At 46.9% G+C, this 27,795-nt stretch overlaps 1 protein-coding gene across 1 annotated transcript; it reads right to left on the bottom strand.

Annotated features, from left to right (window-relative positions):
• Window positions 1-259: 259 nt before the first annotated feature.
• On the bottom strand, window positions 260-25,819 carry LIG3 (DNA ligase 3). The gene is made up of 19 exons (XM_056864886.1): window positions 25,279-25,819; window positions 24,237-24,380; window positions 22,726-22,923; window positions 20,691-20,842; window positions 19,614-19,780; window positions 18,656-18,733; window positions 17,493-17,661; window positions 15,312-15,467; window positions 14,593-14,724; window positions 12,734-12,813; window positions 12,530-12,617; window positions 9,536-9,613; window positions 8,187-8,310; window positions 6,867-7,009; window positions 6,419-6,493; window positions 6,113-6,259; window positions 4,026-4,197; window positions 2,249-2,343; window positions 260-512 (listed from the first exon to the last, which is right to left on the bottom strand). Exons 1-19 carry the CDS (start codon window positions 25,817-25,819, stop codon window positions 276-278), a joined length of 2,976 nt encoding a protein of 991 aa, XP_056720864.1. The 3' UTR covers window positions 260-275.
• Between the last annotated feature and the right edge of the window lie 1,976 nt (window positions 25,820-27,795).

The raw sequence follows: 27,795 nt of genomic DNA, 5'->3' as shown, positions 1-27,795 counted from the left end.
CCCTCAAACACAGATTTGAGACTTGGCTGTGGCCCTTAGACGGAAGAGCTTGCCACACCCCCTACTCTAAAAAAAGGCAGAGAGCGTTCCATTTCATTTCCATGTTGTCATACTTTTCCCGAGAAGCACCAAATTTCATTCCAAAAGGTGTTGATTTAAAAATTGCAGTCAAAGAATCCTTGGGAGTTCAAAAGCTATTCCCATCCATCGCGAGACGAGAACAGGCAAGAGGCGCTGTTCCCACCACCTGTTCTCTGGGGCTCCCGGCAAAGTCTTCAGCAAGGGGCCACGAGCCTCCTTTTCCGAATGCAGGCCCAGATCCAGTCAGGAGAGACATGCTTGGCCTCCAGGTTCTCATCCACGTCCCCCATCACGTGCGTGGCCGAGGCGGTGTCAAACTCCTGGACCAAGTCTCCATCATAGGCGACAAAGTAGCGCCTGATTTTACTGAAGTCCTCCACGGAAGGAGGGAGGTACAGCTTCACCCCGGTGAAGATGTCCAGCAGTGTCTGCTGCATCGGAGGTGGGAGACAAAGAGATGGGTGAGTAAGAAAGAAAAAAGCTCATCTTCCTTTGAAAAGTCCTTAAAGTAAGACTGACCTGCTGCCCACAAGTGCTGAGCTTTTACTGGTTTGTGCAAAAGGAATGAAAGCCACTAAATACACAGCATGGGAAATGGCTATAATTCTCTGCCAGTTCATTGAGTGGTGGTGGTAGTAAAACAGAACTCTGTTTAAGGACAATGGGAAGCAAAAACAAGTTTTGGTGGCTGCTGGTGTCATTGAGCCTTAGGAATCTGTATCCCCCACTAGAATACAGCTATCATAAAAGAAAGTGGTTCCTAAATAATGTGGACATGTATTTTTTAAAAGACAAGTCTCCCGAGTTTCTAGCCTTCAGGTTTGTAGTGAGAACCTGAAAACCTGAGCCAGTTTTTGAGAGCTGAGAAGTGTCAACACCCCAGCGCATTTTTGTTAGGACGGGGAACTTGAAATCTGTGTTGCAGAGCCTCTGCTGAGCTGCTCCCCCAACACAGATTCACCTTCCATGCACTGAAATCAGCAACACAGCCATTCTAACAAGCATCCTTGTGTCTTAGAATCACAGAGTTGGAAGGGGCCACACTGGCCATCTAGTCCAACTGCCTCCTTAATGCACGATCAGCCTAGAGCATCCCTGAAAAGTGTCCATCCAGCCACTGCTGGAAGACTGCCAGTGAGGGGGAGCTCACCACCTCCCTAGGTAGCTGATTCCACTGTTGAACAACTCTTACAGGTTGTCTTGTCAGGGCCTGGAATGTGGTAGGCTTTGAAATATATATTAAGACCACAGCAACCGGCGTCAGTCTTTTTAATGACCTGATTAGCCAACCGCGCTGCCGTCTGCAGGAGTCTCTCAGTCCCGAGCGGGAACTGCTGCTCAGAGCATCTTCCTCTGCATCAGCAAAGTTACGTTGCGGCCATCTCTCCAATGTGCCGCCTCTGTAAGAAAACAGCAGCTGGGCTGACAGATTGGCCGGGCCCAGCCCCTCCACCCTTGCGACCAGCTTTAATGGAGGGAGCTTATCGGATGACGGGCGCCAGGTTTGGCTTTAAGAACACGGTGCTGGTGGATCAGACCAAGGAGACCGTTTGGCCCAACAGTCTGTTTCCGGCAAAGGTCATCCAGATGCCTTTGGAAGCACACAGGCAGGTCATTTCATGCCTGCCCCTCCCCCTTTGTGTTTTCCCCCCATGATCTGGTAATCTGGGAGAGCTGCTGTCTGTCAGCTGATGGTTCCGTCAACAGCCAAGATCCGTGTACGTCTGCTTTTAAACCACAGGCTTAAATGTGCCATACCTTCCGGTAAAGGTTGGAATGCATCTGCTTGTTATCTTCAAGAGCGCTCTCCCACCCACAAGCCACAAATAATTGCAATTTCAGAATTTGGTCAGTTTTACATGCACCAGGTCTCCCTTGGGGCAAGAAAAGACATGAAAATGCAAGTGAAGATTTTTGCCTAAAAGACAGAGAGAGGTAAAGGACTTCATTTGCACCATGCTCTTCTATTCCAGGATTTCTACTCAGTTCATTAAGAACTAGGCTCGCAATCTTAAATCTCAGAAATCTGACAAACCACATTAAATTTGTGTACGTCAGATTCATTTGAACACGTAATAGAATCGGGCTTCTGCTCTCAGAATTCCGCAATTTTATTCCAGGAACAGAGCTGGAATCATCCGGCACAAGGTATCTGTGCACCCCTTACCTTTCCCTTGTCTTCACCCAGCTCAGGCGCTTTCCTCTTCTCCCCCCGCTTTTCCTCGGCTTTCTTCAGAGGGGACTTTCCAACGAGTTTGTTAGCTGGGAAGAGAAACCCTTTGCATCAACAAACTTATCGGAGGTCTGAACTGTTCCATCGGTCACACCCCTCCCTCCCAAAGCAACCTGAAGCTTTACTGAGTTGAGACGTCTTTATGTTGCTTTGCTTGAACAGCAGGTGGGTCCACAAAACGTTCTGCAAAACTCCGTGCAGAACACTCTTCAGCTCAAGGCCCAAACAAGGTAAACAACAACAACAACAAAGGGGGTGGGAAGAACTCAATCAGAAAAGTACAGGAAGCTTCAAAGGCAGAGCTGAAAACGATAAAATCTATAACCAAATAATTATATTTATTATACAGTGTACACGAAAAGTTTGTTAAAAACACTGGGCCTGGAATTCAGGCAACATATAAAACCACCAGTGTAAACTGTGACTTCAATTTGCAAGATCTGAGCAAGGCTGTCAAAGATAGGACATTTTGAAGGACTTTCATTCATAGGGTCGCCATGAGTCGGAAGTGACTTGACGGCACTTAACGCACACAAACTGTGACAGCCCTGACCTGAATGGCCCAGGCTAGCCTGATCTCGTCAGATCTCAGAAGCTAAGCAGGGTCGGCCCTGGTTAGTATTTCGATGGGAGACCGTCAAGGAATACCAGGGTTGCTGTGCAGAGGAAGGCACTGGCAAACCACCTCTGTTAGTCTCTTGCCATGAAAACCCCAAAAGGGGTCACCATAAGTCGGCTGTGACTTAACGGGACTTTACACACACACACACAAACACACAGGTACAAAGATATTGAACAAAGTTGATGATACACTCATTGTAAATGACCATATGCGTTTCAGCCTATTGAACCTTCCTCAGCGGTCACAAATACAAAACCGCTCATTTATAATGAGTATCATCAACTTTGTATCATTGACTTTGTTTGGTATCTTTGTAACAACAGTTTATACTGGTGGTTTTATAAGTAGCCTGCACTCCAGGACCAGTGTTTTTAACAAACTTATTGAGTATGTGTGTGTGTTAAGTTCCATCAAGTCGCTTCCGACTCATGGCGACCCTATGAATCAAAGTCCTCCAAAATGTCCTGTCTTTGACAGCCTTGCTAAGGTCTTGCAAATTGAGGGTCATGGTTTCCTTTGAGTCAATCCATCTCTTGTTGGGTCTTCCTCTTTTCCTGCTGCCCGCCACTTTTCCTAGCATAACTGTCTTTTCCGGTGACTCTTGTCTTCTCATAATGTGACCAAAATACGATAGCCTCAGTTTAGTCATTTTAGCTTCTAGGGTCAGTTCAGGCTTGATTTGATCTATAACCCACTGATTTGGTTTTTTTTTTTTTTTGGCAGTCCACAGTATCTGTAACACTCTCCTCCAACACCACATTTCAAAGGCATCTACTTTCTTCCTGTCAGCTTTCTTCACTGTCCAGCTTTCACACCCATACATAGTAATAGGGAATACGATGGCATGAATTAACCTAATCTTGGTGGCCAGTGATACATCCTTAACTTCAGAATCTGTTCTAGCTCCTTCTTGGCTGCCCTTCCCAGTCTCAATCTCCTTCTGATTTCATGGCTTATTGTGTATGCTATCTAATAAATATAATGATTTGGTTATAGATTTTATAGTTTCCAGCTCAACCTTTGAGGCTCCCCAAACAGGGTATACCCTTCTGAAGGGAATTCCTCCTGCCCACAAGAGCCTTCCCATACCTTCAGGCTTCTTGGCTTTCGCAGGTGACTTGCTGGAGAGCTGCTTGGCCACCTTTTGAGGAGTGGAAGATCTGCCCAACCCCTCATTCTCGCCACTGCTGCCAGCTGTGTTGTCTTCCTCAGCGGCGACAACGATGAAGTCGGACTTCTCTTTGGACAGCTGATACAACTCCTGGTAACCAAAGAGCGGGGGCACCCCGTTAGAAGGGCCCAGCAGCAAGGGGGAACTGCAGAGCTGAGCTTTCAGCAACTCCACCTCCACCTCACCGATGCAAAGAACAGCCGTTCCTCACTGGGTCCCCTCTGCATGCAAGACCTGACTGTGGTTGGACTATTTCATCTGCAGAGAAAGGCTGCTACCTGAGCAAGAAAGGAGGCTCTCTCTCTCCTGTGGTCCTGAAGTTATGAAACCCCCTCCCCTTTGGCGACCCACTGTAGGCTGAGCCCAGCCACATTTGTGGAAGTCCTTTCAAGCTTCTCCGTGTGTTACCTGAAGAAGGGATTTCCGGAACTTTAGGTACCCTGGCTGGAAAAAGATTTGACAGGCAACAGGGGGATCATGAGTCAACGGCGAAAGGGGAGACAGCAGGACTTGTGCTCTGTGTTTAGAATGTCATGTGCTAGCATGGTGTTGTGGTTAAGAGTGGCGGACTCATATCTGGAGAACCGGGTTCGATTCCTCACTCCTCCACGTGAAGACTGAAGGTTGGTTTTTATATGCTAATCTTCTCTACCACTTAAGGAAGAATCAAACTGGCTTACTATCCCCTTCCCACAACAGACACCCTGTGAGGTAGACTGGGCTGAGAGAGCTGTGACTAGCCCATGGTCACCCAGCTGGCTTCATGTGTAGCAGTGGGGAAACCAACCCAGTTCACCAGATTAACCTCCGCCGCTCATGTGGAGGAGTTGGGAATCAAACCCGGTTCTCCAGATTAGAGTCCACTGCTCCAAACCACCATTGTTAACCTCCTCACCACGTTGGCTGCTGCGTGACCTTGGGCCAGTCACAGTTCTCTCCAAACTCTCTCAGCCCCACCTACCTCACAAGGTGCCTGTTAGAATGAGTAATGTTAGAGTAATTGTCTGATTTTTATGAACTGTATAATGAAGGTGACTGGGGAAGACACTGGCAAACCACCCCACAAACAAAGTCTGCCTTGGAAACGTCAGGATGTGACGTCACCCCATGGGTCAGGAATGACCCGGTGCTTGCACAGGGGACCTTTACCTTTACCTTTATAATGATTATAGAGAAGAAATGAAGCTAAAATAGATACCAGGTTAGAATAGAAATTTGACTGTTAAGAAAAAGGCAAGAACGGAGAATGACCTGTCCTGGATGCTAACCCAGTAAGACACGTTAAGACAATGTTCCTTATCCCCTTTTCCCTCTCTTTTCTATGTATTATTTCAACAATAATTTTTTTTTAAAAAAAGGTGCCTGTTGTGGGGAGGTGAAGGGAAGGTGACTATAAGCTGCTTTGAGACTCTTAAAGGTAGAGAAAAGCAGGGTATAAAAACCAACTCTTCTTCTTCTGATTTCATTCTAAAAGGGGACCAGCTAGGCCGCAGCCTCCTGTTGGGATTTATTAGCCGGGATAGCTGAAGCAAACCTTCATGTTTAAAGGCAAAGTGGCAGATCCTTGGAGGTGGAGACAAACAGAAGGGCAGGGCTATTGCCTCTATGTCCTGCTTCCAGAAGGCATCTGCTGACTCTTATGAACTTGACCAGCAGGGTACTGGTCTAAGGATTGTGTGTGTGTGTGTAAAGTGCTGCCAAGTCGCAGCCGACTTATGGCGACCCCTTTTTGGGGTTTTCATGGGAAGAGACTAACAGAGGTGGTTTGCCAGCGCCTTCCTCTGCACAGCAACCCTGGTATTCCTCGGTGGTCTCCCATCCAAATACTAACCAGGGCTGACCCAGCTTAGCTTCTGAGATCTGACGAGATCAGGCTAGCCTGGGCCATCCAGGTCAGGTGGTCTAAGGATTACATCAGTTCAAACCTAGATTCTATTTGGAAAGCTTAGCCAGAGCTAAGAGCAACCTTCAGGAAGTTTTTTTGGTTTTTTAAAAGATGACTTGCCCTGAGTTGTGGGAGGTTGGTGGCTGTTGTCCAATCTTTGTCGTCACGGATGCGTGTGCAGCGGGGGAAGCGGATGGAGATCCCATCAGCGGTGTGAGCTTCTGCTTTGGAGAACTCGGCCCCGGTAATCTCCCACACGTGCGCTTTCTATGATAAGAATGTAAATTATCAGTGCCACTCGCTCTTGGCTCAACTTACCTCATGGGTTGTTGTTGCGAGGATAAAACAGAGGAAGGGGAGAAGCACATATGCCACCCTGAGCTCCTTGGAGAACGGGAAGGATAAAAAACACAACAGGTGACTTACCTTTGGATCAGGAACAATGAAGTCGGGATAATAATTCTTATTAATCTTCAGCCAACTTGGAATTTTACTGGGATCCTGGGAAGCAGAACACACATTGGTGGGAAATAATAATAATCATAACACCACCCATTCTTTCTACACACCAGCAACGAGGCGTGAAACCTTTACGAACGACACAAGCCAAAGTCTGTTTGGAGACATCCGTGATCTGGCACCGTTACATTCCCAAGCCCTTCATCAAGATTAGCAGCGGCTCTTGGACATTTGGCTACCATTCAAAGTGAGTGACCTCCCCAGGTAAGGCTTTGTAACCAGCAAGACCACATGCAGCTGGAGACTAAAAGGATCTGAATGCTCTCAAAGGTCCAAAGAGAAGTGCCTTCCCTGCTCTCAAATTTCCCTTCCCCGAAAATGTGTGTCGACTAGAGAGGTGGAATGCATCCCCCACCTTGCTGATCTTCACCATGTCTAGCTCCTTCTGCAGTCGGGCAAGAGTGGCATCGTCATGGCCGCCAGCACATTTGGTCACCGTGCACCACTTCTGGCTGTCGGGGTCGTAGCAGCCCATGAGGAAAATGGACATCATGCCACCTGGAATGGAAGAGGAAGAAACGGCTTGGGCCTTCGAGAACTTCAACTGACTGCATCTTTCACACTTGAATCATAAAATCATAGAGCTGGAAGGGACCACCAGGGTCAATCTGAAGTCCAACCCCCTGCACAAGGCAGGAAATTCACAACTACCTCCCCCCACCACACCCCCAGTGACCCCCTACTCCATGCCCAGAAGATGGCCAAGAGAGAATGAATCTCTCTTGAGGACAGCAAACCCTTCCTCCATTCTCACAATTCCAGAGGGAATATTTTGGTCTTGTGGAGCAGTCTTCGCACTGCCAATTCTCCAACAGCCAGAAGAGGTTGGCTGTATTCATCTCACTATGCTCTGGGTCTATGCCAGAAATCTGGAACCACCTGGGGACTCCCAATAAGACCTTAAGGCATGTTTTGGACATAGGAAGAGAATTCAAACATGTCAGGATCCCAAATTTATACAGCCCCAAATGAGAATGTAAAACCCTACTTCCATAAACACTTTGCATTGAATCCAAAAGCAGCAGTTGGACGTTGTACTGCAGTTGGATTTTGTAATGGCACCCTTTGTCCATGGAAGTCAGAGGGGAGCACAGAGTTTCCACCTTTCTCCCTTCTGATCACACTGGGAGGTAGGTTATGCCAAGAGAGACTTAACCGGTCCAGGATCATTCAGCAGATTTCATGAGGAATGGGATTTGAACCAAGGTCTTTCCATTCCTGATCTCTTAGCCAAGCCACTACACCAAACTAGTTTTCCTTTATTATTTCTTTATTAGGGGCCCCGTGGCACAGAGTGGTAAGCTGCAGTACTGCAGTCAAAGCTCTGCTCACGACCTGAGTTCAATCCCGACGGAAGTCGGTTTCAGGTAGCCGGCTCAAGGTTGACTCAGCCTTCCATCCTGCCGAGGTTGGTAAAATGAGTACCCGGTTTGCTGGGGGTAAAGTGTAGACGACTGGGGAAGGCATTAGCAAGCCACCCCATAAACATAGGCTACCTTTACCTTTATAAAGGTTATTCCTTTATTAGGGCCAGCCCAAGGATCGCAGAGTAGCAAGAAAACATCAGAGTTCTTCGTCAGGCTGGACACATTAAGATGATCGTGCCCTTAAACAGAAGCCCAGAGAAAAAGGTCTTTTTGGGATCCCCCCTCCCTTCAGATGCTGTAATACTGACCTTTGCTGCCTTGCCCATAGAAGGCCCCCAGGACCACCAAATCCGCTGTGTCAGCCATCGCTCCCTCGTTCAAATAATCCTTTTTCACTTTTAGCCAGTGACGTTTTCCGGGCTCATAAGTACTCTACATAGAATACGTGAAAGGTGGGTGGAAAGGAAGAGAAATCAAAAAGGAGAATACACTCTAAGATCTCATCTGTCTTATTCACAGTTGGCTCAGCTGTATTTAACAAGAGCAATAAGAGAAAGCAGAAGGTTTTTCTTTTCTTTTTGCAAAAAAGATGCTGGCAAGTGCCTTGGTAATGCCTGCCAAGATCTCTGAATCCAGAGGGCTAAAGAGGGCAGGCTACTTTCCTCATGATTAGCCAAGCCAGATTTTTTTTAAAGCATCTCTCCTCCAAATGGCTTCTGAGGCAGCTCACAGAGAAATAAAACCCATTAAAGGAATCAATAAAAGTCAGCAATAACTGAACAGCTGGCAACAGAAACATAAAATAAACCTTAATCTGCAAGAAGCCCAGATAATGATCCCCACTTCCACCCAGACAAACTCCGCGGTAGCAACAAAAACTGGACAAAGTTTAGAACAGGTTCGGCTCAGTGCGAGGCCAGCAGGTGTGGGGAAGAGAGTACCCAAGCTGAGGCCCCACCAGCGAAAAGGCCCTGAAGGTGGAGATGTTAACACAAAGCAATACCAACAGCAGACCAGGTCTTGCAAAACTACGCAACAGTAAATAAAACATTCTGGAGGGAGGGGGTGGTTCTACAGTGGATCAGAAGGAAACTCCAGCTTTTAAAGGGGGGGCGCGGCGGGATATGAGGCACACATAACACAGAGCTCAATCCCATAATGGTCTTGCTTGGGAGCAAATCCTATCGACTCCAAATGTTTTTTTTTTTTTTTTAGGATTTTATCCACTCAGGAGTAATACCTGTGTAGTGTGTGAGAAGACCAGAGCCACTAGAGAAGACAATTAAGCTAGGAAAAGTGGAGGGCAGCAGGAAAAAAAAAGACCCAACAAGAGATGGATCAACTCAATGAAGGAAGCCACAGCCCTCAGTTTGCAAGACTTGAGCAAGGCTGTCAAAGATAGGACATTTTGGAGGACATTGATTCACAGGGTCGCCATGAGTCGGAAGTGACTTGATGGCACTTAACACACACACACACACACAGTGAGTGTATGTGTGTGGGGAGTTGTAATGGTTAGTGTGGTAGAATAGGAGCTGGGAGCTAGGTCTGGTGCTACTGTGTCCCTTTCTTGTTTCCAGCCTCGCCTTGTACAGACACAGCAGTGACAGGGTGTGTGCGAGCCTTTAACGTGGCCTCCACAGAAAAGCCCACTTGCCTTCACATCCTTCAGCACTAATCCCTCCAGCCCCTCGCGGATGACTCGGTTGATCATATTGGCCAGGTCTGAAGCTTTCTGAAAGAAACAAAAGTTGGCTTAAAAAAGAAAAAAAAAAGAATGAAGAGACACAAGACTGGGGGTTCATGGGGTGGGGGCTCTGACAAAAATGAGCAAGAGGAAACGGTGCAAAAGCAAATAACATAAGAATAGAGCCTTGGTTACTCACCGTGACGGCTTCTTCTGCTCTGGGATACGGAGGCCATCTTAAGAGTGGGTGTTTCCTCTTCCTCTAGTTCTGGGAGGCAGGACCTAAAATCTTTAAGCGCCTATCTCTGGAGGGAACGCCCCCGCCCTTTTCAGTCAAAAAACTTTCCGAGCAAGGAGCATAACAGTTAAACATTGACGAAAGGACTTTTCCCGTCTGTCACTTTGAAAATTGTTAGTTCTGGAGTTCCTAGAGAAGCGCCCTCCTCTGCGAAAGGAACCCCTGCTATAGCTCCACTGGCCTCTCCTCTGATCTGGTCTGTATCTTGAGTATGGGTGGAAGGGACGAAAGGAAGTAGGATTTGAGAATGCCTTTGATTCCTTACGCAGACTTCTGGGTAGGTACTTCTTCTTATCTTTTGATTCAACTAATATCTCATCTAATTTTTCCCCGAACAATTTCTTGCCCTGGTAGGGGTATCCCATCAGTACAGATTTAGACCTGTGTTCGGTTTGCCATGGGCGCAACCATAAAGCCCGCCTAGCTGCAGTTGCGGTAGCTAGGGCCCGTGCTGAGAAGCACATAGTATCCAGTGTAGAGTCGGCCAGAAAGGATACTGCCTTCAGGATTCTAGAAACTCCCTCCATAGCACTTCTGTCCTCTTCAGGAATGAGCTTTGCCAACTTCCTAGTCCAGACTATAGCTGCCCTAGACACTAAGGCGGACGTAATGGAGGAGCTAATGGCTGAGGCTTCATGGGCTTTTTTACAGGCCAGTTCAGTTTTCCTATCAACTGGATCTTTTATAGAAACTAAGCCTTCCTCTGTGACTTCATCAGAAGAATGTAATGCAGTAATGGGGCTTTCCACTAGAGGAAGCTTGAGCAACTCAGAAGCATTAGTGGCCACATTATACAGTTTTCTAGTAACTGGAGGGAACTGTTTTTCCCCCATGGGTTTTTCCCATTCCCCCTGTAACAAGGACAAAAAGTAATCTGGCACAGGAACCACTCTATCAGAGACATTATGCATATGAAAAAACTCTTTTGCACTTTTTTTCTTTTCTTGAGAAGGGGTTGAGTCGTCAGTAAGGTCCAAAGCCGCCAAGGTTTTAACTAAAAAAGGCTGAAAATCTTCAGCCTCAAATAGCCTATTTTGTTTGGCAGGTTGGGTTGAAGGGTCTTCTCCTTCAGAGAACTCGCCCTCCTCTCTATCAGAATCCTCGTTATCGGAGGAGAAGGGGAAAGCAGCCTGTTCAGCTTGTTGTGGCTGAGGCATTAGCTTTTAGAGCTGCCTTGGTGGGCCAACCGCCGCCCCCCTGCAAAGCATTTTGCCCGATCTGCTCCCCACCGCCCACCCGATCGTTACCCTGAGAACCGCGAGGGTCCCGATTAGGAATTTGCATGCCAGAAACAGAAGGGGTCGGGGAAGGGAGCTGTGCCGCCCGTAGCCCCTCTGAGAATGCATCCTTAATTATAGACGCGAACTCTGCCCTGAGGAGAGCGATTTCGCTTGCGGCAGACTGGGAGGGAATGGGGGGGGGGAGTACATTACCGGCTTCAGATGCGGCCGGACTGGGAGTTTCTGTTGGCGAGACGCCTACGACCTGATCCTTGGATAGCTTACTGGTAGAGGGGATAACGGCCGAAGCCGCTGTTTTTCCCCGGCTGTGCCCGGATCCGGAGGATTTTTCTGTACCTTTTGCGGTTATAACCGCCGCAGCCGCCGACGCACGGACACGAGCTGCAGAGAGGAGGCGTTTTGCACTGCCTGAATGAGAAGAGCCTCTCTTACGCTTATTTTCCCCTTTCTTTGATTTGCCTAATAAATCACCGGAGTGATTGTCAGTAGGCGGATCCCGAGCGACCGGCATTGCCTAGAGTAGACCCAGGTCCAAATCTCCCTCAGAGATATAATTATCAGGATGATCGGTCGCCAAGTGAAAATAGGATCTTGAATAGCTCGACGTAGAGAGCTGTGGTTACACTGCTCTTCCTGGACGAGGCAGGAACAAGACTGAAAAGGGCGGGGGCGTTCCCTCCAGAGATAGGTGCTTGAAAATTTTAGGTCCTGCCTCCCGGAACTAGAGGAAGAGGAAACAGCCACTCTTAAGATGGCCTCCTCTCCCAGAGCGAGAACATGAGAATATAAGATCAAGGTCCATCAAGTCTAGCAGTCTGTTCACACAACTACTTGTTAGCTGCTGCACTACCCCAGCTTCTGAAGGCTAAGGACAAGGCCGCTGGGTGAAGTGGCAAAGCTTAGAGTCAGCTAAGAGGACAGCAAGAGGACAACACATAGTTAAATTGTGGAACTCCCTGCCCCAAAATGTGATGATGGCTGCCAACTTGGAAGGCTTTAAGAGGGGACATGTTCATGGATGAATACTGGTCATGATGCATACCTATTCTCACCAGGATCAGAGGAGTATGCCTATTATATTAGGTGCTGTGGAACACAGGCAGGATGGTGCTGCTGCACTCGTCTTGTTTGGGGGCTTCCTAGAGGCACCTGGTTGGCTACTGTGTGAGCAGACTGCTGGACTTGATGGGCCTTGGTCTGATCCAGCAGGGCTTTTCTTATGTTCTTATGTAAGGGAAAGTCCTCTTCCCACTGACTTGCAGCGGGACTTAAGAGAATCCTCAGCCTGTCTGCTGTCCTTTTTATGGTTTCTTAAGTTTCAACACTGAAATCTGGGTAATACACACACACACAGTGTACTGCCGGCACACTTTCAAGCTTCTCTTTGCCTCCATCTCCCAGTCACCATCCAAAATGGGACCGTACCGTGACGTGCTTCATCTCTGAGAAGAGGATCCGGTTGGGGATTTCTACCATGTTGTCGTGGAGAAACTTGCGGCGCTCCCGTAGGGGCCTGCGGAAGACCAGCAAGTGTAAGCAGGGTACACCAACAGGACAGGCCACTGGTTGGCTCAGGGGAGTTTTTACAGACGCTTCTCCCACCGACACCCTGAAGCATCACACACCCACCTGTCCATCAGGCTGACGTCGTTGAAGTAGATGCAGTCGAAGACAAACAGGCAGACGTTGGCATCTTGGAAAGCAGCTTTCTGCAGGAAGGAGATGGGACTGGAGTCAGCAGACACTGGTAGTGGACTGAAGCCACAGAGCTTCCAGGAATCGGGCTGGAACCCATCACCTTTGGAAAGCAACAGGCTTCCTAGGGAAGCATAAGTGGCCCCAAGTCTTGCTCCGCCCCTTCACAACATAATTGGTTACAGTCCCTTCCTGTCCCTATATATAACTTCCTGGTGGAGGCCTCCCCTATGTAGTAGAGAGATTCTTCTCTGCTCTCTGACCTGGCAAGTCTTTTCTTGAGGGCAGATATGGGTCTGAAAAACCTAGGAAAGACTTGCCAGATCAGAGAGCAGAGAAGAATCTCTCCACTACATAGGCGAGACCTCAACCAGAAAGTTATATATAGGGACAGAAAGGGACTGTAACCAATCATGTTGTGAACATAACAGCCTGCTTCTACAACTAATACCTTTGCTTTGCCCTTCAGCTAGAGGTAATTAGCTCACTTGCTGAAAAAGTCCCAGCTCTGAAGCAATCCAAATAGTCATTTTCTGACTCCCCCTTAGTGATATGTGGGTACTTTTTTGTTATAATATATGGGAAAGCTTATTCTTCTTATACTTGTAAGGGCCATGGCACATCTCATGTTACTTATTACAAGTCCCACCAAGTTTTATCTGATGTGTTTTAGGTTCCTGGAAAGCCAGCATGGTGTAGTGGTTAAGGTGTTGAACTAGGATCTGGGAAACCCAGGTTCGAATCTCCACTCTGCTGGGTGACCTTGGGCCAGTAACACTCAGCCTCGACCCTGGCCAGTATTTGGACGGGAGACCTCCAAGGAATATCAGGGGTGTGATGCAGAGGCAAGCAATGGCAAACCACCTCTGAAAGTCTCTTGCCTTGAAAACCCCACCAGGGCTCGCCGTAAATCGTTTGTGACTTGACGGCAAAATACAGACACACGTTTTAGGTTCTTAAAGCTGTGAAGTTTAGGTCTGATAAGTATTGCAGATATTTTTGAAAAGCTGAACCCTCCCCTTGGCTCATGCTTTCGAATTTTTTGGAGAATGTGCATCTCTAGCAAGGCAGAGAATGAACGTGGCCAAAGGAGGGTACTTCAACGTCTGGATGCAACCCCAGACAAGCCCTTGTGTCTAGTACCCACTCCAGAAGATGGGGAACCCAAAGCAGAACCTTGACAGACTTTAAGGCATGCTTATACAGAAGTTGGTGGAACCCTAGTTTAATGGGCTTTTCAAGAAGTTCAAACTAGCACTCTGCATTCTATTAAAAAACAAACAAACTGAGATGCAGGAAAGATCTCTAAGCAGTGGCAAGATGTCCTCAGGTCAACAGACCCCTGTTAAAATCCTGGCAGGTGTATTTCATTGAAACTCACTGTGCCGCACACTTTACCCAGCCAAAGGCAGCCTGATTTAGTCAATCAAATCAATTGATGGGGAAGAGAACAAGAGATTATTTTTATACACCTATACCTTGAGGGAAAGGCACTGGCAAACCACTCCACAAACAAAGTCTGTCTTGGAAACGTCGGGATGTGACGTCACCCCATGGGTCAGGAATGACCCGGTGCTTGCACAGGGGACCTTTACCTTTACCTTATACCTTGAGGGCAGCAGGAAAAGAGGAAGACCCAACAAGAGATGGATTGACTCAATAAAGGAAGCCACAGCCCTCAGTTTGAAAGACCTGAGCAAGGCTGTCAGATAGGACATTTTGGAGGACACTGAGTCATAGGGTCACCATGAGTCGGAAGCAACTTGACGGCATTTAACACACAACACACATACCTTGTGTACTCCCAGAGTCCCAAAAGGCAGAGGCTTCCCTGTTTTGTTGTCAATCAGAAGGACCTCTGCATCCAGGATCATACTGTGTCCCCCTGGGAAAGCCTTCGGAATGAAGTCCTTGAAGTGGACCACCTGGTTTAAGTAAACAAGTATTATCCTAATGAATCCATGATACTATGAATTTCTGCTGCATTTATATAGTACTCGGGAGTATTTAGGAAGTAGCCCTGTTGCGCAGAGTGGTAAGCTGCAGTACTGCTGTCAAAGCTCGGCTCACGACCTGAGTTCAATCGTGACGGATGTCGGTTCCAGGTAGCCAGCTCAAGTTTGACTCAGCCTTCCATCATTACGAGGTCGGTCAAATGAGTACCCAGCTTGCTGGGGGTAAAGCGCAGATGACTGGGGAAGGCACTGGCAAACCACCCCGCAAACATAGTCTGCCTAGTAAACATCGGGATGTGATGTCACCCCATGGCTCAGTGATGACCCAGTGTTTGCACCTTTACCAGAGTATTTAAAGTACCTCATGCAGTTCTCTGTAATTCATACACAAAATCTAAAACAGTTCAGTATTACATTGCTGGGGGGGGGGGGAAGGAGATGGTACTGGGGCACAGAGGTAGAATACCTTGTCTTAAGTCTACCTGGCGAGTTTATGGTGGGGTGAGTTTTAACACGGTCAGGGGAGAGCAGCTGCTAACCCTTCTCCAAATCAATACCTTGTGAGGAAGGACTGGTTTCAGGCTGCGGCTGAAATAGTTGAAGTGATCCCCCTTCTTGTGCACTTGGACACGCTCTCCATCGTATTTGATCTCCGAGTACATCCCGTTGGGACATTTCTTCATAGCATACTCAATGGACTTGCAGGCTTCAGCCTTACAGAATAAGGGAGGAAAAAAACAGTCCCAGTTTATGATGCAGCACTCTACAAGTCAGATATTAGAACAGTTATGCAGAGACTGACCCTCTAAGACTATACTGTTTTACCCTGCTTGGTAGAGACCCTCTGGGCTCTCAAGTAGAGGCTTCATCCATCCCTGCCTCCAGAAATCCTGTTGTGCACAGAGAATGTCCTGTACTTTTGACATGTGGAGTCTCCCAATGTATTGGTGTTGAAAAAGACAAGTGAAAAATTCCTTCTGCTAGAATTTTATTTATTTATGCATTGTACACCCCCACTTTTGAAGAAGAGGAGTTGGTTTTTATATGCTGACTTTCTCTACCACTTAAGGGAGACTCAAACCAGCTTAGTCACCTTCTCTTCCCCTCCCCACAACAGACATCCTGTCAGGTAGGTGGGCTGAGACATCTCTAAGAGAGTGTGACTAGCCCAAGGTCACCCAGCTGGCTTCATGTGGAGGAGTGGGGGAAACAAATCCAGTTCACCAGATTAGAGTCTGCCGCTCAGGTGGAGGAGTGGGGAATCAAACTTGGTTCTCCAGATCAGAGTCCTCCGCTCCAAACCACCACTCTTAACCACTACACCATGCTGGCTTTCTTCACAGTGGGGACCCAAAGCAGCTTACATCATTTCCCTCTCCTCCACTTTATTCTCACAACAACCCTGTGAGGCAGGTAAAGCTAAGTGTGGGTAACTGGCTCAAGATCACCCAGCAAGCTTCTGTGGCAGAGTGGGGGTTCAAACTTGGGTCTCCCAGATCCTAGGCCGATGCTCTAACCACTACGCCATGCTGGCTCTCCTGAGTTTGGCAATGCTGTGAGAGTTGGTCATGCCCATGCTGGTGTAAGGTCCACTGGTGGAGGAGGAAAAACTCATGCAGATTTTTCTATTTCCCAAAAAGCGTGGGAACAGGAGCTGGAATATGGAGTCCAGCGTTTCTGTTTTTTTTTAAGCTAGAGAAAACAGAAGCCACGTTTCTCAGCACAAGGGACAAAACAGGGTTAAGAAATGGAAGAGAAATCCAAACCCTCTGCCCAAAGACTCTGGGGAGGGTCTGACTGACATCTAAGCATGCCACCATCACGCCTGAATGCAGCTCCAACTGAGTTCTCGCCTCCAAGCTACCAAGCTTGGAGTGTTGTTGGAGGTTCTCCTTCAGCGATGCCTTGATTCTGCCATAAATGAAAGGATATCTCAAGGGGTCAGAGGCAGAAGAGATGGCAACCAGGCATCTGTTGAACCTAAAGCAAGACCTCACTGAGAACTTCCTCCTTAATGCCGTCTCAGCTATCCCTCAATTGACACATTTAATTTTTAAAGCTGATTTGGCAACCGTGAAGGGTAGGGGGTCCTGAAAAGCAGTGCTGAAACTGGGCTGCAAACTACTATCAGTTTCAATAGTGTGTGTTCAGCTCAGCCATTCGATCTGCCAGGATTAACTTTGGGCTAACGTAACTTAGATTAATTTAGAGTTGCAGTACTGCAGTCCAAGCTCTGCTCACGACCTGAGTTCAATCCCGACGGAAGTCGGTTTCAGGTAGCCAGCCCAAGGTCGACTCAGCCTTCCATCCTTCCGAGGTCGGTAAAATGAGTACCCAGCTTGCTGGGGGTAAAAGGAAGATGACCGGGGAAGGCACTGGCAAACCACCCCGTAAACAAAAGTCTGCCTAGCAAACGTCGGGATGTGACATCACCCCATGGATCAGGAATGACTCGGTGATTAAACAGGGGACCTTTACTTTTACTGGCCTGATCTTGTCAGATCTCAGAAGCTAAGTAGGGTCAGCCCTGGTTAATATTTGGATGGGAGATGAACAAGGAATACCAGGGTCATTACGCAGAGGAAGGCAATGGCAAGCCACCTCTGTCAGTCTCTTGCCTTAAACCCTTTGGAGTCGCCATTAGTCAGCTGCAACTTGATGGCACTTTACACACACACACACACACACACAAACTCTGCAAAAGGAGGACATTGTGAGGAGATAGAGGAGTCCCTTACCAGCATGGGCTGAACAGGGGTCATCAGGGAGGCCTCCACACTGAGGGTTTTCTTCAAGCCAGGCACCTTCAGGGCCTCCTGCTGGTTCTTCAGCACCCTCTCTACCACGTCTTGAAGGTTGCGTGATGCTTTGAATGCCTCATAAGCATTTGGGTCCAAGGCATCTAGACTTCATACAAAAGAGGAAAGAAATGAGAATTCTTGGGCAAAGAGCAACATGATCTTCCTGGTGGTGGCCCCCAAGCAGAACATAAAAAAGGAGAAGGGTTGGTTGTTATATGCCCACTTTCTCTACCACTTAAGGAAGAACCAAACTGGCTTACAATCACTTTCCCTTCTGCTCCCCACAACAGACACCGTATGAGGTAGGTGGGGCTGAGAGAGTGTGATGAGCCCAAGTCACCCAGCTGGCTTCACATGTAGAAGTGGGGAAAAAAATCCAGTTCACCAGATTAGCCTCCGCCGCTCATGTGGAGGGGGGGGGGAATGAAACCTGATCAGAGTCCACTGCTTCAAACCACCGCTCTTAACCATTACACCATGCTGGATCAGACCAAGACCCATCAAGTCCAGCAGTCTGTTCACACAGTGGCCAACCAGGTGCCTCTAGGAAGCCCACAAACAAGACGACTGCAGCAGCATTATCCTGCCTGGGTTCCAAAGCACCTAGTAGAATAGGCATGCTTCTCTAATCCTGGAGAGAATAGGGATGCATCATGACTAGTATTCATTTTGACTAGTAGCCATGGATAGCCCTGTCCTCCATGAACATTTCCACTCCCCTCTTAAAGCCTTCCAAATTGACAGCCACCTCACATCCTGGGGCAAGGAGTTCCACAATTTAACTATGTGTTGTATGAAGAAATTAGAATTATCTCCTTAAGGCAACAATAGCAATAAGCTACTTCTGCACTCTGTCAAAAAGGGATGAAAAGAGGGTTCTTTTCCAGGAGGTTGTAAAAGACATCTACATTCTCTCAGTACAGTACTTTCACCGGTGACTACTTTATGGAATCTCCCCTCTCCCTGATCTTCGTAATCCGTTCGAAAATTTGAAAAGGGACAGGTTTTGTTCTTTAAAAAATCAAGCCCGCCTGTGCCTCTGTTTGCCACATTCTATTTTTTTCCCCCTCAGCATACATTTTTGGTAAGGTTGCACTCACACATGCTTTGCGCCGGCGTTCATTTTCAAGTCATGTTTGATTAGCCTGATGATGCACTTCAGGTCATTGGCTGTGCACCTGGAAGATGAGGAGCTAGCTCAGTCAGTGGGTCTCCGAATAGCTCTTTCCCATGCAGAAGGGAAAGAAGCCCAGCAATGAATGATGGTTGTCACAGTCCACAAGAGGCAGGTAGGTCTATTAGAGGGTTTATGACATATAAACTAATACAGCGAGGTAAACTGTTAGGAGTAGCTCCTTCGAAATCCATCTGTGATGCTGCACTACTCTGGTTACACAAGGGTTAATCTTTAGCTAGCATCTAGATCAGTGAATCCTAAAGTGGGCAGTACCACCCTCTGGGGGGGCAGTGGGATTACCTAGGGGGGCACTAAGAGGCAAGGGAGCAGCAGGGGGGTGCTAGAGGTGGGCCCCTTCAACTGTGTTGCTGGATAGGGTAGGGGGCACTGGGGTTGAGTTTGTGGAACCAAGGAGGCGGTGGCCCGAAAAGTTTGGGAACCACTGAGCTACATAAAGAAAATGCATTCATCATTTGGAGACCTTCTAGCTTCCTACTTTATCTTTTAAGCTATAATCATATGTTGTCCTTTTTTATACAGGAATACCCTTCTGTCAAGCGACGATCAGTAATTCCCCTTCAAGATCGTAGAGGAAATTTGGCTAATTGTTTTTAAAAGGCTGAGATGGCAAGGGCGTTATTAGGGCGCCAAGAAACGACACGCAGCTGTTACATCTTTAAAACCATAGATACTCTAGCAACATTTAGCACTCTGCCTTACATTGTGTCAGACTATTAGCCCAGGACTGCCTATTCTGACTGGCAGCGGCTCTCTAAGAGCTCATCTACACCCACAGCAAGTGCCCCCCCCCCATACTGATCTTAACAAATGGGCTGTTCAGAGCCTCTTAAGTGGGAACATGCAACAGAGTCTCTCCCTACTTGCTTGCAATCTCCTGCAGCAAGCTCTGCTGTTCATCCTCTTTTGAAAGCTTGGAGAGCTGGGTGAGAAACTCGTCCACCTCTTGGATCGTCAGGAGGCTCTTGGAAGCAGGAGGGCAGGACTTACTCAGCTCAAAAAAGATCCGCACCGTTTCGGAAACATCGCCCTGTTTAAGGGGGGGAATGAAAGATGGCAGAAAGACACTAGGAAATGAAGAGTCATTTTTTATATGCTGACTTTCTCTACCTCTTAAGGAGAATCAAACCGGCTTACAATCTACCTGGTGAGGTAGGTGGGGCTAAGAGAGTTCGGAGAGAACTGTGACTAGCCCAAGGTCCCCCAGCTGGCTTCATGTGGAATGGGGAAACCAACCCAGTTCACCAGATCAGAGTCCACCACTCATGTGGAAGGACAGGGAATCAAACCTGGTTCTCCAGATTAGAATCCACCGCTCTTCACCACTATACCATGCTGGCTCTCAAAGGTAACATGGGCTGAACAAGACCATATAAAGGAGTATTTAGGTTCCAGCATTATGCACACTTAATAAGACTTGGCTTCTATATCACTCTTTCTAGTGTTTGAAGCACTTTACGAGTGGTGTCGTGCAATCCTTGCACCAGCCCCATAAAACAGGTCAGCGTTATTGATCCCCACACTGCGGATGAGAGACAGAGGCTGAGAACACAAAGGCAGTTCCCAGCAGCTGCCTCTGTCCAACAACGGAGAGCTGATGCCAATCAGGAGAAAATGTTCTGCTCGATGGACCAGTGGGTCTATTTCAGTAAGGAGACCTTTACGTGTTTCTTTGTTTTATGTGACCAAATGTGATCCAGCCCTCATCAGGAAGTGAGCCACTGCACCCTGTGGGAACAGAAACTTTCAAAAAATCCATCAAGGGAAAGTTTGGTGATGGAGCTTGAGTGGACTATACTTTTAAAGCAAATGGGGTAGGTGGCTGCAGAAAGGAATTATGTTGCAGAGTAACTTCAATGCTACTAACTGAAAATCTAATTTTTCCTTTGCTAACCTGCTCCAGGTCAGAAAGGGGGGGAAAAAAGACCAGGTTTGCTAACCTGTTCCAGGTCACGGGCCATGACTTCTTGGTTGCAGCTGAAGATCCTGCTGAAGAGCTTTACGATCTGCTTGTCATTCAAGTTGTAAACACTCTTAATGACCCCAGGCAACAGCAGCTTCACCGTCAGATAGAGATCCCCGTGGAAACCATCTGGAAGAGGCACAGATGTTTGACACCAGAGGAGCAGCTGGAGATCAGGGTTGGCTCTGTAGGCTTATTCCGTATTTGCATGCGGATGCTAGCTTCAGATCAACATCCCCCCCCCCGCCAAAGCCACCCCTTTTCAAGAGGTCTGCCCTTGGAACGAAAATGTAGGAATGACTTTAAAAAATCCTCCTCTTTCAAACTGCTGTCACATGAACACATGAAGCTGCCTTCTACTGAATCAGACCCTTGGTCCATCAAAGTCAGTATTGTCTACTCAGACTGGCAGCGGTTCTCCAGGGTCTCAGGCAGAGGTCTTTCACATCACCTGCTTGCCTTGTCCCTTTAACTGGAGATGCTGGGGAATTGAACCTGGGACCTTCTGCGTGTCAAGCAGATGCTCTACCACTGAGCCATGTCCCCTCTCCTGCCCAGACCTTGGAGGTTCAGTATTACAAGTATTGTTCAGAAATATGCATCAGAGCAGAGCTCTGAATTTCAGAACCCAGGATTCTTCCACAGCTGTTTTCTCCAAATGAGTTCACATAAAAGTAAAACTAAAAAACAAGTTACTGGTGCATATGCAGTTTTGGGGGGCAGATAAAAAGATTAGCTTCGAAGGGGTTCTACTACATTTATTTTATTCATTGTGCTCTTATGCCACACAGAACAAAAATAGAAATCCCTTCAAAGCCAGCTTCAGCACACTTTGTTTTTATGTTTCACAAGTATGTTGTTTACATTCACGTGGAAAAGCAACAAAAATATTTTTCTTCCGTGGGAGCAGTTGCATTTTTTTAATTAAACGTACACATCTCAAAAGGAGTCCATGTTTATCTCAAACTAAATTCAATGTCAGCTTTCTGAAATCCTTCTTCTTGGCTACGAGAAAACAAGCAAAGAACCAAAGTCACAGTGAAATGGTGGAACTGAGAAGAGTCTTGAACCACAAAGCCAAGAAGATGGAAACAGAAAGGACAAATAGAATATGAATTGCCTGAGTAAGTTTCTAGTTTTCATGACTGCATGTGGCTGACAAAGCCTTAGAAGCAGAGTTCAGATGGGGGCTCAGGTGTCAGAAAACTGGGCTCCAATGTTCTCATGCAGCAAGCACAGAAGAGCTTTGTTGTTAAAATACACACACAGTTGGTGTTTGAGTAGGTATGAATGTTCAGAGATAACAAGAGTGTACTGTTTAAGAGAGACTGTCCATGTGGAGAAGGCGACATAGAAACAGTTTCACATATCCTCCTTAAGGGTCCACTCTACGATAGGGGCCGTTCCAATCTCACAGACCCGTTACTTGCTGATAGGGAATGGTTGCCTACCAATTCAAAGGTATCCTACCTTATGACCACGCAGGATCCAACAATTATTGACTCGGTGGTTAGGTTTTTTGCTTGTAATCAGAGAACGTGATTGCTACTCTGCACCATATAATGGTTAACTCAGGATTAAATAACCAAGTAACCAATCTAGTGGGATTTGTATGTTCTTATTAAAATTATTGTATAGTATACCTGCATACTTTACATTCGATGTTTAAGAGACTGCATTGCACTCAGTTGGATCATGTTCGTTTCCAAGCTGTCTTTTGGGTACTTATTTTAGAGCATTACGACTCATGGCTTTCACTTATACAACCTCATCGTTCGCATCACAATTACACACAAGAAAGTCTCTGTGCCAATGCAATTAATAACATTAAGCATTTATGGAGTGCTCCAATGTACTAAAACATAAGCTAAAGTAGATGTGAGAGGCATTCACCCAGCTGCACAAAGTAAGGTTAAGTTGAAACTTTCAATGCAACATTAAATAAAATTAATAAAGAAAATTAAGATATTAATTAAGAAAATTAATAAAAGAGAAGTAAGACATGGTCACACCTCCCCCGGTTCCCTTTTGCAGAAAGTCCTGGATGATCTGGGTTTTCACATTGTAGCTGGGCTTGTCGGCAACCATAGCGCAAAGCTTCCTGAATTCCCGCAACAGACAGTCCTTGTGCTTTGGGTCACACTTCTCTGAAGACAAGCTGAACTTGGGGGAAGAGCTGGATGCGGCTTCCTCAGAACTGCCTGGCTTAGCTGTGCAGAGACAAGAGAATCAGAAGAAGACATCACAGACTGGTATAGCCTGTGCAACGCTCCCTCCCTCCAAGATTTATACTTCTCTATAACAAGTATAGCCCTGACCTGGACGGCCCAGGCTAACCTGATTTTGTCAGATCTCAGAAGCTAAGCAGGGGGTCGGCTCTGGTTAGTATTTGGATGGGAGACCACCAAGGAATACCAGGGTTGCTGTGCAGAGGAAGGCACTGGCAAACCACCTCTGTTAGTCTCTTGCCATGAAAACCCCAAAAGGGGTCGCCATAAGTCAGCTGCGACTTGACTGCACTTTACACACACACATAGAAATTATAAGGCAGACACTTCTAACAGCCAACTTCTTAATAGCTTTCTGAATTAAAAATCAACTATCTCACACACAAGAATATAAAGCATTTAGGAAAAAGGATTATTCACTCTCCAAGGAACCTGCATGAGTCTCCCTCCTGGCTGGAAGGAGATTAGCCCAGAACAGTAACTCATATAGAGATGCAGCAGACTCCTTTGAGTAGGCAACCTGAAATCTCAAGAGCTTAATTAAGCGCACAGGATGCATTTCTCATGCCACACAAGTATGACTTGCCATACTGTTAACAATTACAACTTAAGGACATATAGAGCTTTCTGCTAGTTGCTTTGCAGGACCTTTTCCAGCTTGTCTGTGAAGTGACGTTGCCAGGAACCAAGACTGGAGACTTGTGCATGGAAAGCACGTTCTGCTATTAGCCACAACACCTCCTTGCTGGTTGCATAGCTCCTCATTAGCACGGCAGATTAATAGGTCCAGGAGCTGAGAAAGATATGCTTTTTTAAAAGCCTTCACTTTTTTTTTAAGAAAAGTACACGCTGAGAAACAAAGGGAAGGAAATCAGCTGCCAGAGTTACAGGAGGAGGTCTGAGAGGAGCACTTACCATCCGTTTGGTTTGCACAGCTAAAATGATGACACTACCCCACAGCTTGCTGAATCTGTGGCAGACACATGCACGTGAACACATGAAGCTGCCTTATACTGAATCAGACACTTGGTCCATCAAAATCAGTATTGTCTACTCAGACCAGCAGTGGCTCTCCAGGGCCTCAGGCAGAGGTCTCTCACATCACCTACTTGCCTAGTCCCTTTAACTAAAGATGTTGGGGATTGAACCTGGGACCTTCTGCATGCCAAGCAGATGCTCTACCACTGAGCTACGACCCTCCCCCACATGCACATTTGCATAGATTCCATCACGTCTTTGAGCCAAAGCCTCAATGCATGAAGAGCAAATGAAGAATGCCCCATCACACTCCGCACCTGTAAAGCCTGAGAATTTTTTCGGTGAGGGATCAGAGGAAGCTGTCGGCACCTTCTTGGGGGAGGTAATTTTCCCAGTGGGAGAAAGCTTGGCCTGGACAGGTGCCTTTTTCTTCGGTGTATTTGCAGCTTTGGAAGTAAGCTCTGCAAAGAGACATGGAATCAAGCATTAAATGACTCAAAGATACTACAGATTGAGCATCCCTTATCCGGACTGCTTGGAACCAGAAGTGGTCCATATTTCGGATCTTTCCATATTTTGGAATTTTTGCATATACATAATGAGGTATTTTGGAGATGGGACCCAAATTCATGTATGTTTTAGATATATTTAATATACCCTTTGCCCTGACCTGGATGCCCCAGGCTAGCCTGATCTCGTCAGATCTCAGAAGCTAAGCAGGGTCAGCTCTGGTTAGTATTTGGATGGGAGACTACCAAGGAATACCAGGGTTGCTGTGCAGAGGAAGGCACTGGAAAACCACCTCGGAGTCTCTTGCCATGAAAATCCCAAAAAGGGGTCGCCATAAGTCGGCTGCGACTTGAAGGCACTTTACACACATACAATATACACTTTATACACATTGCCTGAATGTAATTTAAACAATATTTTTAATAATTTTGTGTACACTTAACTATCAGCAAGCAAAGGTGTAACTATCTCACCAGACTTCGGAGAGGCTGGGCGGCGTGGATGTGAGTCAGATCTGTGCGGCCCAGCTTGTCAGAAGTTAGGAGAGGCCGGGCAGCACAGACCTGCCTACGTGCCAGTTCAAAAGGTCCGGTTTTGGATCTTTCCTGCTCTGACTTCCACCCCCCACCCGCCTGTATTATTCAAACCGGTGAATAGCTATGTTTCTGCTATTTCCCGTTTCCTTTCACTGAATTTTACTCATTAGACGAACACAATCCTTAAAATGATTTGGACAGCAAATGCATACAAATGGTGTCAAACCCACACATTGGGAACCACAGGCAACAAAAAAAGATGACAGGAAACAGTCGACCCTGAGACCAATGAAGATGAAAAAAAAAAGATCACCTGAGATCTGCTGGTTTATCAGCTCCTTCTCTCCATCCTGCAGCTCCTCCCAGCCCTCCAACTCCGTAAGGTCCTCAATCTTCTTGGTTGTAGCCCGAGCCCTCTCCAGCTTCTCGAAGATGCACTTGACATGGTACCACTCCTTCATGTCCCCACCGGACTCTGTGAACGGGTTGGGCACCACCTTCCCGATGCGCACCATCCCCTTCAGGATCTTCTCTTTGCATTTTTTGCATCCTGCCGTGCCTCGCTTGGCATAGTCCACACAGTACCTCTGCTCTGCCATCTCCGAGTCTGCACACAGGGCCCTGAAACTGCAAGCGTACAACGGCGCCGGAGAAGTGAAATCTCGTGTGACCGGCTGGTATCTTTGGCCACTCAAAAGTAAAGAGAGATCTCTCTGCAATGACAAACAGCTGCAAAATGTCTCTTGGATGCCAAAGCACGTTTGGGAGGCTTGTATAGGCAGCGAGACCCACTTCTCACTTTTCTTTAAGGTCCTGGCCGTGTGCAAGAGAAAGGCTTTGAAAAAGAAAGGCATCCAGATTTCTTAGCTCAATGCTACGGAAAAGAGAAGCAAAAAGGGGGGAAATACATTATTATTATTAGCCCTGAAAAGAGATGAGAGATCTTTTTTAGCCAGTGATTCCCAACCTTTTTTTGACCAGGGACCACCAGGACTTTTTTGTTCGGTGCAGGGACCCCAGGGTCAAAATAAAAATTCCAAAAATTTGAAAATAAACTTTAATCATAACTGTTAAACATTAAACTTAGAATAATATTTGAATATATTTTTATAATAGAGAACTTTTAATTGAAAATATTAATTTATTATGGGTTTATAACTTTGTTTCGCGGACCTTAATTTAGTTCTCACGGACCCCTGGGGGTCCGTGGACCCCCGGTTGGGAACCAGTGTTTTTAGCAAACACCTCTGAAAAGACAAATAAATGGATTCTAGATCAAATCAAGCCTGAACTGTTTCTAGAAACTAAAATTACCAAACTGAGGCTATTGCACTTTGGTCCCATTATGAGAAGACAAAAGTTATGGGGAAGGGAAGGGGAAAGAAGACCCAACATGAGATGGACTGTCTCAATCAAGGAAACCACAACCCTCAGTTTGCACACCTGAGCAAGGCTGTCAATAGCATTTTGGACATTAATTCACAGGGTTGCCATAAGTCAGAAGCAACTTGATAGCACTTAACTCACACATGTCTACAGTACAAGACCTCAGTACGGGTGATTCTCCTTCCTTTTGTAAGAGACACTTATTTAACTCCTCCCTTGACCATGAGAATTTAAAATGTATTCATTTGCTGGTCAACGACAGTAATCAATTAAATTGAATTGAAAATGTAATTGTGGAAAACCTACAGTACCCTGTAAAGGAAAGCTAGTTCTCTGATGTGATGTTACATTTGGAGGACACCCTCCCCACCAAAAGCTTGCTCAGTAAACACTTTCCTCTTTTGGATGGTACTTGGAGCAGCATCACTTTTAACCCGTTCAACTCTCAAATAATATTTTAGTTGCTTTCCTGTGTTCTATCGGTGGGGGATGGGGGGGTCATTTTGTGCTTCAATTCAAAACCTCCTTGGGATCTTTGAGCTTACAGAGAGTCAGACAGGTCATTACCCCCACTACTACTTAATAAGCAGTTTCCAACCCTGTTCTTAAGCACATTCAAAAACAAATCCTACCAACTAGTTCAACCTGATCTACATTGACAGCCATCAGGGGAGGGGCCATGGCTCAGTGGTAGAGCCTCTGCTTGGCATGCAGGAGGTCCCAGGTTCAATCCCTGGCATCTCCACTTAAACGGACCAGGCAAGTAGGTGATGGGAAAGACCTCAGCCGGAGACCCGCCACCGGTCTGAGTACAGTAGTGACTTTGATGGACAGAGTCTGATTCAGTATAAGGCAGCTTCATGTCTTCAATTCTAAGTGTATTTGGGGTTGGGGCTGTGGATCAGTGGTAGAGCATCCCCTTGGCATGCAGAAGGTCCCAGGTTCAATCCCCAGCATCTCCAGTTAACGGGACTTAGGCAAGTAGGTGATGTGAGAAGACCTCTGCCTGAGACCATGGAGAGCCGCTGCCGGTCTGAGTCGACAATACTGACTTTGATGGACCAAGGGTCTGATTCAGCAGAAGGCAGCTTCATGTCTTCAATTCTAAGTGTATTTGGGGTTGGGGCTGTGGCTCAGTGGTAGAGCATCCCTTTGGCATGCGGAAGGTCCCAGGTTAAATCCCCGGCATCTCCAGTTCAAGGGACCAGGCAGGTAGGTGATGGGAAAGACCTCTGCCTGAGACCCTGGAGAGCCACTGCTGGTCTGAGTAGACAATACTGACTTGGATGGACCAAGGGTCTGATTCAGCATAAGGCTTCATGATTCATGTGTTCAGGGTTGCAGCTATCGCTCCCCCCCCCCCCACCAACCCATCCATCCATCTGAAGCAAAGCCATGGCCCTTTAAGGTTTGTGGCTTCCTAGAGGCCGCTGTGCGAACAGAC

Source organism: Euleptes europaea, chromosome 19, assembly GCF_029931775.1.
Source record: "Euleptes europaea isolate rEulEur1 chromosome 19, rEulEur1.hap1, whole genome shotgun sequence".
Taxonomy (NCBI): Eukaryota; Metazoa; Chordata; class Lepidosauria; order Squamata; family Sphaerodactylidae; genus Euleptes; species Euleptes europaea.
Note: the sequence above shows the minus strand (reverse complement) of the source record. Positions and strands in the feature narration are given on the sequence as shown.

Excerpts from the sequence above, each read along its gene's own strand:
- LIG3 (XM_056864886.1), bottom strand. The coding sequence starts at position 25,819 with ATGCCTTTCTTTTTCAAAGCCTTTCTCTTGCACACGGCCAGGACCTTA. Across the intron at positions 20,843-22,725 it reads GCAAAAGGGAACCGGGGGAG|ATGGTTTCCACGGGGATCTC; the intron begins GTGTGACCATGT and ends TGCCTCTTCCAG. Across the intron at positions 2,344-4,025 it reads GAAAGCCAAGAAGCCTGAAG|CTAACAAACTCGTTGGAAAG; the intron begins GTATGGGAAGGC and ends TTCTCTTCCCAG.